Here is an 11,241-nt window from a genome sequence, read left to right on the forward strand (position 1 = left end):
CCCCCCCGGACGCCCCCCGGCTCCGAGCGGCCCCGCTCTCCCCGCACCCCCGGTCTGGCCCCGGCTCCGCGCTGTCCCCGCACCGGCGGTGGCCGCTCCCCGGCCGCGGCGCAGCCAGGGCTGACCCGGTATGCGGAAAGGAGCCGGGGGTGGGATTTCGAGCACTTTTCTCTGTCATTGGTTAATATTTTATTCTGTTGACATGTTTTCTTACTGCCGATGCTTCCGACACCTTCTTCTTTTTTTTTTTTTTTTTTCCCCCCCCCTTTTTTTTTTTTTCCCTTCTTCCCGTCCTCCCTCCCTCCCCCCCCTCCCCTCCTCCCCGCGCCCGGAGCTTGGCCGGAGCTGTCAAAACCACGCCTATGCAGATCCACAATTGGTCTGAAACGCGTAAAATCAGCAATCAAGGGGGCTTGGCTCATTAGCGGGCGGATCAGAGCAGGAAGGACATGTGAGATAGTCACAGTTTTACAGAGATCACGACAAGATCCGACCGTTCCCCACTCCGGCTCCTCGAGCCATGAGCGGCGCTCGGCCGAACCGCGGAGCGCGCAGCGGTGCGGAGCCCTCCGGGGCGCAGTCGGAGCCCGCGGGGGTGTGAGCCGTACGGCCCGACCGCCGCTCCGCTCCGGCGCCGCTTCAGTGCCGGGAAGGATTTCTCCGGGAGGGTTTCGCCCCCGCTCGCTTCTCCCTTCGCCGCAACAACAACAACAAAAAAAGAAGGACGTACTCTCTGCCCTCCGCAGAACGGGAGTCCCAGGAGCCGGGAACTGCCTTTATTATTATTATTTTTTAATTCTGGTTTTAATTTTTTTTTTTAATTTTTTTTTTCCGCACATCTTATTCCGCTCTTTTTCACTTTTTTTTTTTTTTTTTTTTTTTTTTTTTTTTTTTTTTCCTCCCCTTGTGTGCGTCGTTGGGTTTGTGGGTGTTTTTTTGTTTTTGTTGTTTTTTTTTAATTAATTAATTTTTGTTGTCGATTTCCCTTCCTCTTCCAGTGCGAATTCGCTGGGCAGGAGAGAGGAGAAAAAATAAAATAAAACAAACGAGCCGAACCGCACACCTATTTTTTATTATTATTGCTGTTATTGTTGCTTTTTGGTTTTTTGCTTGTTTGTTTGTTTTCTTTTCTTTTTTTTTAACAAAAGGGAATCCCTCTTTTTCTCCTGGATTTGTGGATGCACCGATGAGAGATCCAGCCTTCCCAGGGACTGCCATGGCTTACCACCCCTTCCACGCTCCCCGGCCGGCCGACTTCCCCATGTCCGCTTTTCTCGCCGCCGCTCAGCCCTCCTTTTTCCCCGCTCTGGCTCTGCCCCCGGCGGCTCTGGCCAAGCCCATGCCGGACCCGGGGCTGGCCGGGGCGGCCGAGGCTGGGCTGCACGTCTCGGCTCTGGGCCACCACCACCAGGCAGCCCATCTGCGCTCCCTCAAGAGCCTGGAGCCCGAGGAGGAGGTGGAGGACGACCCCAAAGTGACGCTGGAAGCCAAAGAGCTTTGGGACCAATTCCACAAGCTGGGCACCGAGATGGTGATCACCAAATCCGGGAGGTAAGAACCGGGATTTTTTTAAACGTATTTCGCTCCCCCCCCAACCCCGCCTTCGTCCCCTCTCCCCATAATTATGCGCGATCCCAAATTAAATCTATGCGTACTCATTGAGTGCCGTCGTATTTATTTACATCCCTCTCTGCAGCCCCTCACTGCCAAATTTTCCCCGGCCCGGTTCCGGGAGGGGGACCCTAAAGAAGCGCAGTGAAAAAATGATTCGCGTTTTCCTCTCTGCCCCTTCATCCCGCAATGGGACACGGAGCTTTTGACCCAAGCGCTGGGCACCCCTCAGGCCGGGGCTGAGCCGGGGGGGGGCTGCGGCCGTCGAGGGTCGCTCCCTGCAGCGCTGCGCGTCTCTCCGCAGGAGGATGTTCCCCCCGTTCAAGGTGCGGGTGAGCGGCCTGGACAAGAAGGCCAAATACATTTTGCTCATGGATATAGTTGCGGCCGACGACTGCCGGTACAAATTCCACAACTCCCGCTGGATGGTGGCCGGAAAGGCCGACCCGGAGATGCCCAAACGCATGTACATCCACCCCGACAGCCCGGCCACCGGGGAGCAGTGGATGGCCAAACCCGTTGCCTTTCACAAACTCAAGCTCACCAACAACATCTCGGACAAACACGGCTTTGTAAGTGTGACCGCGAGGCAGGGCGGCCCGGGTCCTCCCGGGGGCAGCGGCCGGGATTTAGCGGCCCCCTCCCGGGCTCCGTCCCCGCTCCTCTCCGGAGGATAACGGGGCCGAGCCGGGGGAGGCCGGCCGGGGAGGCGGCGGGGGCAGCTCCGGTGGTGCGGCCGGGCTGTGGCAGTGTAACCGGGCAGGTACGGCCCGGGACTCCCTCGGTCCGGGTCGGGGCTGGAGGCGTCACCTGCGCGGGGTTTGCGCGGTGGGAGCTGAGCCAAAGGGGTTGGCTGCGGCCGCTCCATACCGGCTGTGCCTGGAAGGCTCCCGAACTCTTCTATTTCCTTATTGATCACATCTGCATCACCTTCCGGAGGGGAAAAAAAAAAAATAGAAAGAAACAAAGATTAAAATAACCCACCAAAGCAAAATAATAATAATAATAATAATAATTTTTAAAAGAGAGAGAGGGAGAAAAGGAAAGAAATGCAGCAATCGAAGCTAGTAGTCTTCAGAGGAGTGCAGAAAGAGGGACTACAACGCGATCCTGTGGGGAAAAATGCCAGCGGGCGTCGGGGTGAGCTGGGGGGCAATGGGGCCGAGCCCGGAGCTCAAATGGAGTCGGCGGCACCGAACCCTCGGAAGGGACCGTCGGGGTCAGCGGCCTGGGGAAACTTTTCTCTCTTTCTGATTTTTTCGTATGATTTAGAGAGGAAACGGTGTGTTAGATAAATCAAACACAGCACGGCTATTTAGAGGCAGCGAAGGGAATCGATAGAGAGGCTCGGAAATCTCTTTTTTTGTTATTATTATTTATTTGGTTCGTGGGGAAAAATAGGTTCGGTTCAGCGCTCGGTCCGACTCCCGCTGGAAAGCATTTCAGAGCCGTCCGAGCTGCGGGTGCAGGCAGTGCCCATCTGCTCAGAGTGGGAGGAGGTTTGGGTAAAGGACCGCGGCTCTGAGCGCCCGATCGAGGCGTTTGTGCACCATTTTCACGCTAAATCCCGCCTAGATGATATCGGTGTCCTGGAGACCCGACAGCCCATCAGCAGGTGATTATTGCCGGGGTTAAAAAAGGGGGATTATTATTATTATTATTATTTTATTGCCTTCTAAAACGAAATGAAGTGATAATTATTCGGCGGTTTCGGACAACATTCACAGCAGATTTCGCCCTTCCCCAACCGAAGCGGAGCGGGGAGAGCCGCGCTGCGGCCCGAACTCCGCACGTCGGGATTTATCGGTGCGTTTCTCAGAGGGAAACGCCGAGGGGACAGCGCTGGGAACGGCCCCGGGGACCGAGAACGGCGTTGATTTGTGTTAAATACGGGAAGGTTGCGTGGGGGTGGGAGAGGGGTTTGGATACCTGGACGGGAAAAACGTCCCACCGCTCCCGGCGCCGCTCAGCCGCGCGTTGCGTTGCGCGGAGCTCTGCGCTTCGTTTGGTTTTTGTTTTTTTGGTTTTTTTTTTTTTTTTTTTTGGTAGAGGATTTTTGGTAGAAGGGTTTTTTACTATTATTTTTTTTAAAGGGAAGAAAAAAAAAAAAAAGGACGGAAATATTAAAAGCGGCTGAAAATGCGTGGCAAATTCACCTGGCGTTGTCAGGGCGGTGATAAATCGGGGGGATCCTGGGCGCTGCTTTCTTGCTGTGCCTTCCCCCTGACCTCCTTCTCTGGGGGCAGATAGGGCCATGGCACCAACGAAAAAAGAGATCTCCCTCTCTGGCAGCTGCTGCTGTTCTCTCTTCGCTTTGAATCTGGTTGTTTCTTTTTATTTCATTTTATTGTTTTCTGAGGAGAAATGAAGGGTTTTGCAGGGAGGTGATGGCGGTGGGGCTGAACGCAGGCTCTGCTCTCTCTCCCCCCTCCACCACAGACCATTCTGAACTCCATGCACAAATACCAACCTCGCTTCCACATCGTGAGGGCCAACGACATCCTCAAGCTGCCCTACAGCACCTTCCGCACCTACGTGTTCCCCGAGACCGACTTCATCGCCGTCACCGCCTACCAGAACGACAAGGTAGGGCCGGCAGCACCCGACCCCAGCCCCTGTACCGACCCCCAGCCCCATGCACCAACCCGAGCTCCTGCACCCCCATCCCCTGCCCCTTTTTGGGTCTGTTTTCACGATGCTGCCCAACCCCAGTGGCTGCTGACATGGAACGTTTTGGGCAGAGAGGCAAAAAGGCAGCAACAGGAGAATGGTTGGAGCCCAGACCCTCAAAGCAGGCACTCTCCGTGTTACTGTTATTATTATTGCTGTAACCATTCCTAAAATTAATTTCCCCCTCAGTAGCACCTTCCTCTTGCAGGTGCCACGGAAGAGCCAAAAAATCAGAGCTAGAGAAGCCCATTTCAGTCACTTTCTGTGATTTAGCAATTGTCACCCATTGAGCCGTGGGGGGGCGCGGCCCCTCCGAGGGCTCCATGCCCGCATGTGTGCCTTAACCCAAAAGCTGACCCCCACCCCCCCCCCCCCCTTGGCTGCTGATGCTAATTGACAGCTCTGTCTGAGGGTCCTGGTGGGCTTGTTTCCCTCGTAAAGTTTATGACGAAGAGTCACAATCGATTAACGAGCACTCTGTCTGCCCGCCCGCCGCACGCTGCCTGCCGGTGGGCTCCGTCGGGCGGTCGGGGGCCCCGTCGGGCCGGGCCATGCATTTTTAAAGCGTCCCTCTCGGGGCCGTGTTTCAGAGCCATGCATTATTGAGCGTCCTAATGTCGCCGGCCCCAGCAGTCCGTCGCGGGGAGGGATAAGAATAGCTTTTAACCAGCGCGGCGCGGGCTCAGTCGCCATCTTCCCTCCGGGGGGCCGTGAAAAATAACTTCCTATCATTAAGACGCTATTAATAATTCAGGCGAAACCTCAGCATCATTTTTAATAAAGCATGTGCTGTGTTAAAGCGGGGACGCGGCACGTTTTGCAACGTGCGCCGTGCATCCCCGCCCGGCCGCGACCCCCCGACGGCCCCGAAGGGACGGATGGGCCTGAGGGCACTGCGGGGGCGGGCAGGGGGCGCCGGAGGGGGGGGGTGCGAGGAGAGCGGGCAAGGCGTCAGTCGCTTCTCTCCGCGTCCCCGCAGATCACGCAGCTGAAAATCGATAACAACCCCTTCGCCAAAGGCTTTCGGGACACGGGCAACGGCCGTCGGGAGAAGAGGTAAGGGCGGCCCCGCGCCCCGCTCCGCGCCCGCGGAGATCCTCGCGGAGGGCTGAGCCGCGTCTCCCCCTTGCGCAGGAAGCAGCTCTCGCTGCCGTCGCTGCGGATGTACGAGGAGCCCTGCAAACCCGACCGAGACGGCGGCGAATCGGACGCGTCCTCCTGCGAACCATCGGCTGTGCGCGACGCACTGCACTCCCCCGTGGGCCCCCTCCCCAGCCCCCTGCGCCTGAAGGCCAGCGGCAGAGGTAACGCTGCCCCACTCCCCCCTCATTGCTTCGCCCGCACCGTCGGGGCTGAGCCCAAACCGCGGCCCCACTCCCTGCCCTGACGGCTCCTGCATGGGGTGGGGAGGATCGGCTGGGAGCAGGGGCACAGCTCCCGAATTATCACCGTGTTCGGAGCGTTCTTGATGTCTGCTGTTAGTGGGGAGGGGATCAAAACACCTCCGCTGTTGCGGCGGCAGCCGGCAGCGTTTGCAGCGCTGGCAGGGAAAGGCAGTGGATGGGCACAGAGGGGATGAAGGGCTGCGAGGACGGGAACGGCCCCAGCAGATGCAAATGGCATTCATGGTTTGCAACATTTTCCTGTTTATACATCGATGTAAACAGGGAGCATTGGTGGGCAGGCCCTGTGCTGCGCAGCTGTCTGCCGTCGCTCTGCCTTTCATAGCCAGTGCAAGGCTCCCCTCCCCCCCAAAAAATTAATACATTTAAAAGGGCAAATAACACTGCAACACTCAGAGCCGGGCAATGAAAATAAGCCAGCAGTTCCCACGTTGTGGTTTTTTGATGCAGGACTTTGTTGCACAGCGCTGCCCATCCGTTGCTCTTTCAAGTTCCCACCATCCTGATTCCCTGCAAACCTTCGTCAAAACCGCAGCTCCTGCCCTGGGCTGAGCTGCTGGGAGGGTTTATGACACCCTTTCTTCTTTCAAAGGGTTCTCTGTAGGTTCTCCCTGGCCTCAATCCATCGGCACTGGGGTTTCGGTTGTGCTGGAGGGGCACCACGAGTCTCCCACCACCCCATGCCCATCGCCATCCCCTCACCTCAATTCCCCCTTCCTCTGAGAGCTCAAAGCCCTTCATTTACGTTAAGTTAAATTAAAATTCCCTGTTTCAAAGATGGCGGTGAATCTTTCCCCTAAATCTCCCTCCTTTGCCCGACCCAACCTGTGCATTCGGAGTGCATCCACAGAGCACAGCTGATCAGCCCAGCATAATTAAATCTATACAGAGCTACTCCTCAGCCCGCTGCCCCCATGCTCCCCATCTCTCACCCCACCACCCTCTTTGGGTTCACAGCTGATGGCAGCGATGCCGGCGCGCAGCTCAGGCCTCCTGCAAACGTGTTTTTCCTGTTTGGCAGAGCAATGGGGCTGCTGCTGTTAATCCCTGCGAGCCCCCATGATGACAGCGGCATGAGAACCCATTTGGTCCCTTCCAACTCCAATCATTCCACGATTCCATAATTTCTACTTTCTCATTTAGCAAAGTTCTCCTTTTAATTGCGATGGGGCTTTACCTCTGTCGGATTTCCCTAACTTGGGGACAATCAACTGCAGACTCTCTGATCTCTCCATCCCTTCACAGATGAGATACTACGATTCCATGAGTCTGTGATTTCCGCCTTCCCATTTAACCAAGCTCTCCTGCTAATAGTGACAGCGTTTTACCTCTGCCACATTTCCCCGTGGCGAGGTCTGTTGACCCTCTCGTTGGCTCTCTGACCTCTCCATCCCTTTGCAGAGGAGAAGCCGGGGGCTGACAGCGACGCGGAGGTGGAGAAGGTGCCCGAGGAGCGGCCAGCGGGCGGCAGCCCCGGTGGGGAGGACACATCACCCCGCGGCAGCCCACGGTGCACCGACGAGCGGGGCAAGGAGAGGCGCAGCCCAGAGAAAGCCAAGGATGGAGCATCCCAGGGGGACGGCCCCAGTGAGGGTCTGTTTGGAGCACGGGGCATGGAGAAGGACAAAGTGGAAGGGAGAAGGAAAGAGCCGGAGCAGGGCAAGAAGGACGCAGAGGGAGTCGGGCTGGGCAAGGAGGCCTTCGCCCCGCTGATGGTGCACACGGACAGCCCCCCGCACCTGAGCGCAGGGCACCTGCAGAGCCTCGCGCTCTCTGGGCTCCACGGGCAGCAGTTCTTCAGCCCGCTGGGTGCCGGGCAGCCACTCTTCATCCACCCAGGACAGTTTGCCATGGCCCCCGGGGCTTTCTCTGCTATGGGCATGGGACATTTGCTGGCCTCGGTGACCGGCGGCGGCAGCCTGGAGAACGGGGCCCTCTCGTCTGCCCCGGGCGCAGCGGGGACGGCCACCCCCTTCCCATTCCACCTCTCCCAGCACATGCTGGCTTCTCAGGTAAGTATCCACCCACAGCCCTATCTCCATCCCCACAGTGCTGGAGCCCTCCTGCATTTTTCCACAAAATGCCTGAAATCAGCCAAGCACATTGGGGCACAGACCCAGTGTTACTCCTGGTATGGGGGCAGACATGGAGTGGCCCCAGCGTGGCTCTCGTGGGGCCTTCCCCAGCCCATGGGGACAAACAGCGACACTTCTTGTGTTGTGACATGGGGAGGATGTGGGGGGATGCTTGGAATGGAGGTCCCAGAGCTGATTTGAGGAGGAATTCTGATTTATCTGTAGTTCCACCATGGGCAGGGCAGCGTGAAGAGCCCTGCCTGCTGATCCATCCAGCACCTCTCAAGATCCCCACCAGCCCCACAATACCAACACCTCTGTTGTGTCTCTGTGCCGAAATGCACGAAGATACCTTGAACTCACCTCCTTTCTTGATACGACCCGTCAATGGGTTTTAATGCAATCTGGGCTCAGTGATACCATGCAGCCAGGCATACCGAGCTCTCATAGGGACAAGGCCCCATTGCTGCCCTATAATGCTGTGCCTCCAGCAAGTCCCGGAGAGAGCCCCATGCCTGACAGCTTGTGCTCAGTTGGCCGATGGGGGTCCCCAGCCGTACCCACCCAGCAGCAGTGTCACCCCACGCTGTGTTCGCATTACTTCTCCTTTTCCACGGGGCAGGAACCACGCAGCTCTCACCTCTCCCATCTCTCCTCTCTCTGCAGGGAATCCCGATGCCCACTTTCGGCGGCCTCTTCCCCTACCCCTACACCTACATGGCAGCAGCAGCAGCAGCCGCCTCAGCCATGCCGGCCACCAGCGCAGCCGCTGCCGCCGGGCCGCTGTCCCGCAATCCCTTCCTGGGCAGCAGCCGCCCTCGCCTGCGCTTCAGCCCCTACCAGCTCCCTGTCAGCATCCCGCCCAGCACCAACCTGCTCACCACCGGCCTCCCCTCCAGCCTCAACCCCGGCTCTGAGAGCTCCAAGGCGGGCAGCAGCCGTGAGCCCAGCCCCATCCCCGACGCGCACAAAGCCCAGCGCCCCTCCGTCTCCCCCCCCAAAGGTTCCCTGAAGGAATCCCTCAACGAACTGCAGAACATCCAGAGACTGGTGAGCGGGCTGGAGAGCCAGCGGGAGCTGTCGCCCGGCAGGGAGTCCCCCAAGTGACCGACGGGGGGAGCAGGCAGCGCACCCACCTCCTCCCCCCCGGGGCTGAGAAGCACTGGTCTTTTGTACAGCACAGTATAAATATTTATTAAAGGTGGGGGCGGATGGGGAGGGGGCTCTCCGTATAGCCGCCCCCCACCCCGAGTGCCACCCCCCATCCCTGCTCCCTGCCTCGGGGCACGGGGCTGCCCTATTGTCGGACGGGGAGGGCGGTGGGGCTGAGAGCTCCGTGCAAAGGGCGGCGGTGGGAGGGGAGGGGGGGGGAAGGGAGGGGGGAAAAACTAAACACAAAGGAAAAGAAGAAGCGAAGCATGGAAAGGAGCTGCGCTGCCACCGCCACGCAGGGAGCGAGCGGCAGGGCAGGTATTTATGAAATAAATGGTAATTTGTGTAAATAAGCTATAAGGATCCCAGAATATGCAAATTGGTATTAATTTATTCAGAGTTGTACATTGGTGTGTACATAATATTTAGAGTTTAACTCTTCGCATTTAAGTTTTTCGTTGGTTTTTTTTTTTTTTTTTCATTTTACATGAACATATATATTGTAAATGAAAACTATTTAGCTCTTTGTGATTGAAGGAGATACTGGTTTCTTTAACTGTGTTTAAAATATTGTTTATCCCACCTGCTCTTCAGGACAATCAGTGCCACCGGTACCACAATGTTTGGAGTCGTTGGAACAAAGAGTTCAATTCTTTAATGGACTTTTGCAAGGAAATAATAATTATAATAATAAGAAATTGAATCCAAAATGTAGGAAAATGTCTCTCCAGAGCGGGGTATGCAGAATGCAGGAATAAACCTCAGGTTTTTATTTTTCACTCCAGAACAAAGCGAAACAACAACAATAAAAGAAGTATAATAAATCTAAATATCACAGGACTGTGCTCTATATTTGTTTTAAAATAAAAAGATACAATGATTTGAAACGTGCTGGTTGTTCGGGCGTCTCTCTGTTGGGTTCCCATGACTTCTCTCGCGTCTTTCAGTAAAAAAAAAATACCCGGAGCGCTGCCGGCTCCCGCCTGATTCATTCCTGGCGCTGCGGTTGGAGCACGACCAGAGCCGGACCGCCCCGTCGGGGCCGCCCCGTCCGCAGGTGCGCAGCGCTCGGTTCCTGCAGCTCCCCCGAGCTCCAGCGCGGCACCGCGGTCCCTACCCGCCCCGACGGCCGCCGCTGTTACCGACGGAAATCTCCGACGTGCGCACAAAGCGCTGGATGCGGCTCGGTGTTTCGGACCGTGCCCCCGCCGCAGGTGCGCAGCGCGGAGCTGCCGGTCCGCGGAAGGGCTGCGGGAGGGCATCGGCACCGCCGCGCAGTCGGGGATGGTTCCGCGGGTCTCCCCCCCCTCTCCCGGCCCCGGCGGCCCTTTTCCTCACCAATTACCCTTCTGCGGCGCCCGGGAAGATTTACGGCCCGCGGAGGGACACGGACTGCGCAGCGCCGTGCGCGGGGCTCCCTCTGGCGGTATCGCCGCGCTCCTCCCAGCCCGGCCCCGTCGGGGCGCTCCCCCCGGCGCTGCCCGGCTCATAACGGCGCTGCGGGGTGCCGGGGGGGGGGGGGGTCGGGGTGGAAGGAGGGGTTTGGGCCGGGCTCCCCGACGGCGGGAGAGGAGCGCTGCTCCCGGCTGAGCACCGCGGTTGTTTCTGCCAGGAGAGGGGTGGAGTGAGACAGAATGGGAACTGCTTCAACAAGGGGAGGGAAGGGGAGGCCCTAAAAGCGGGCTGGTGGGATTATTTCCGAATAAACCCAGCTCCCGAGGAGCATCTAACGAGCTCTAGCGGGGATGCACGTTGGGGTCGGGGTCTCGCTGTCCTGGGGGCAGTCTGCCTTGGGAGATACAGGGGTTTAAATGGATCAAATAGCATTTCACTGATTGGGGTGGGGACGGAATGCTCCCTGCAGAGGTGGTGACAGTGACCTGTGGGGATGGTCTGCAGCTCTACATGCAGGTGGGAGCAGAGTGTGCAGGAGTTGAGCTGCTCCAGGTGCCCACCATGGCCAAACCCAGGTGTGAGGAATCCACGTGGCTCACACTGCAATAGGGTTGTGCTGTGACGCAGAGGGTTTTCCTTGGTGCCAGCTGAGGTGCACACCAACACGCTGGCCTGGCACATCTTTGCCATGTCCCTTAGGCCCAGTGGCCAAACCCGGGCAGGAATTTGGGAATGGGATACAAACCCAGTATGGTGCTGCTGCCCTGTGTGTGTTATCCCAGCACCATCACACTCCTCAACGCATCAGATCCACATTGTGTGGCTGGAGGGGACACAGTGGCAGCACCCACAGTGCCGCCAAGTTGGGAGAAAAAGGGGGAACATCACTTTCGGTCACTGTCCTGTGGGGTTTATAGGATTTCACCACTTCCACG

The 11,241-nt window shown here is 57.6% G+C and overlaps 1 protein-coding gene across 1 annotated transcript; it reads left to right on the forward strand.

Moving 5' to 3' along the window:
- Positions 1 to 1,096: 1,096 nt before the first annotated feature.
- On the forward strand, positions 1,097 to 9,083 carry TBX2 (T-box transcription factor 2). Its single transcript, XM_042830355.1, has 7 exons — positions 1,097 to 1,551; positions 1,916 to 2,183; positions 4,051 to 4,197; positions 5,261 to 5,337; positions 5,416 to 5,585; positions 7,086 to 7,696; positions 8,426 to 9,083. The coding sequence occupies exons 1-7, from the start codon at positions 1,187 to 1,189 to the stop codon at positions 8,864 to 8,866; spliced, it is 2,079 nt and encodes a 692-aa protein (XP_042686289.1). The 5' UTR covers positions 1,097 to 1,186; the 3' UTR covers positions 8,867 to 9,083.
- The last annotated feature ends 2,158 nt before the right edge of the window (positions 9,084 to 11,241 follow it).

This window comes from Centrocercus urophasianus, unplaced genomic scaffold (genome assembly GCF_019232065.1).
Source record: "Centrocercus urophasianus isolate 14NV4802_14NV808 unplaced genomic scaffold, USGS_Curo_1.0 seq_33, whole genome shotgun sequence".
Classification (NCBI taxonomy): Eukaryota; Metazoa; Chordata; class Aves; order Galliformes; family Phasianidae; genus Centrocercus; species Centrocercus urophasianus.

What these genes read in the sequence shown, in the direction of transcription:
- TBX2 (XM_042830355.1), top strand. Translation starts at nt 1,187, where the DNA reads ATGAGAGATCCAGCCTTCCCAGGGACTGCCATGGCTTACCACCCCTTC. An exon ending in CCGCCTACCAGAACGACAAG is followed by an intron (nt 4,198 to 5,260) that starts GTAGGGCCGGCA and finishes GCGTCCCCGCAG; the next exon opens with ATCACGCAGCTGAAAATCGA. An exon ending in AGCACATGCTGGCTTCTCAG is followed by an intron (nt 7,697 to 8,425) that starts GTAAGTATCCAC and finishes CTCTCTCTGCAG; the next exon opens with GGAATCCCGATGCCCACTTT.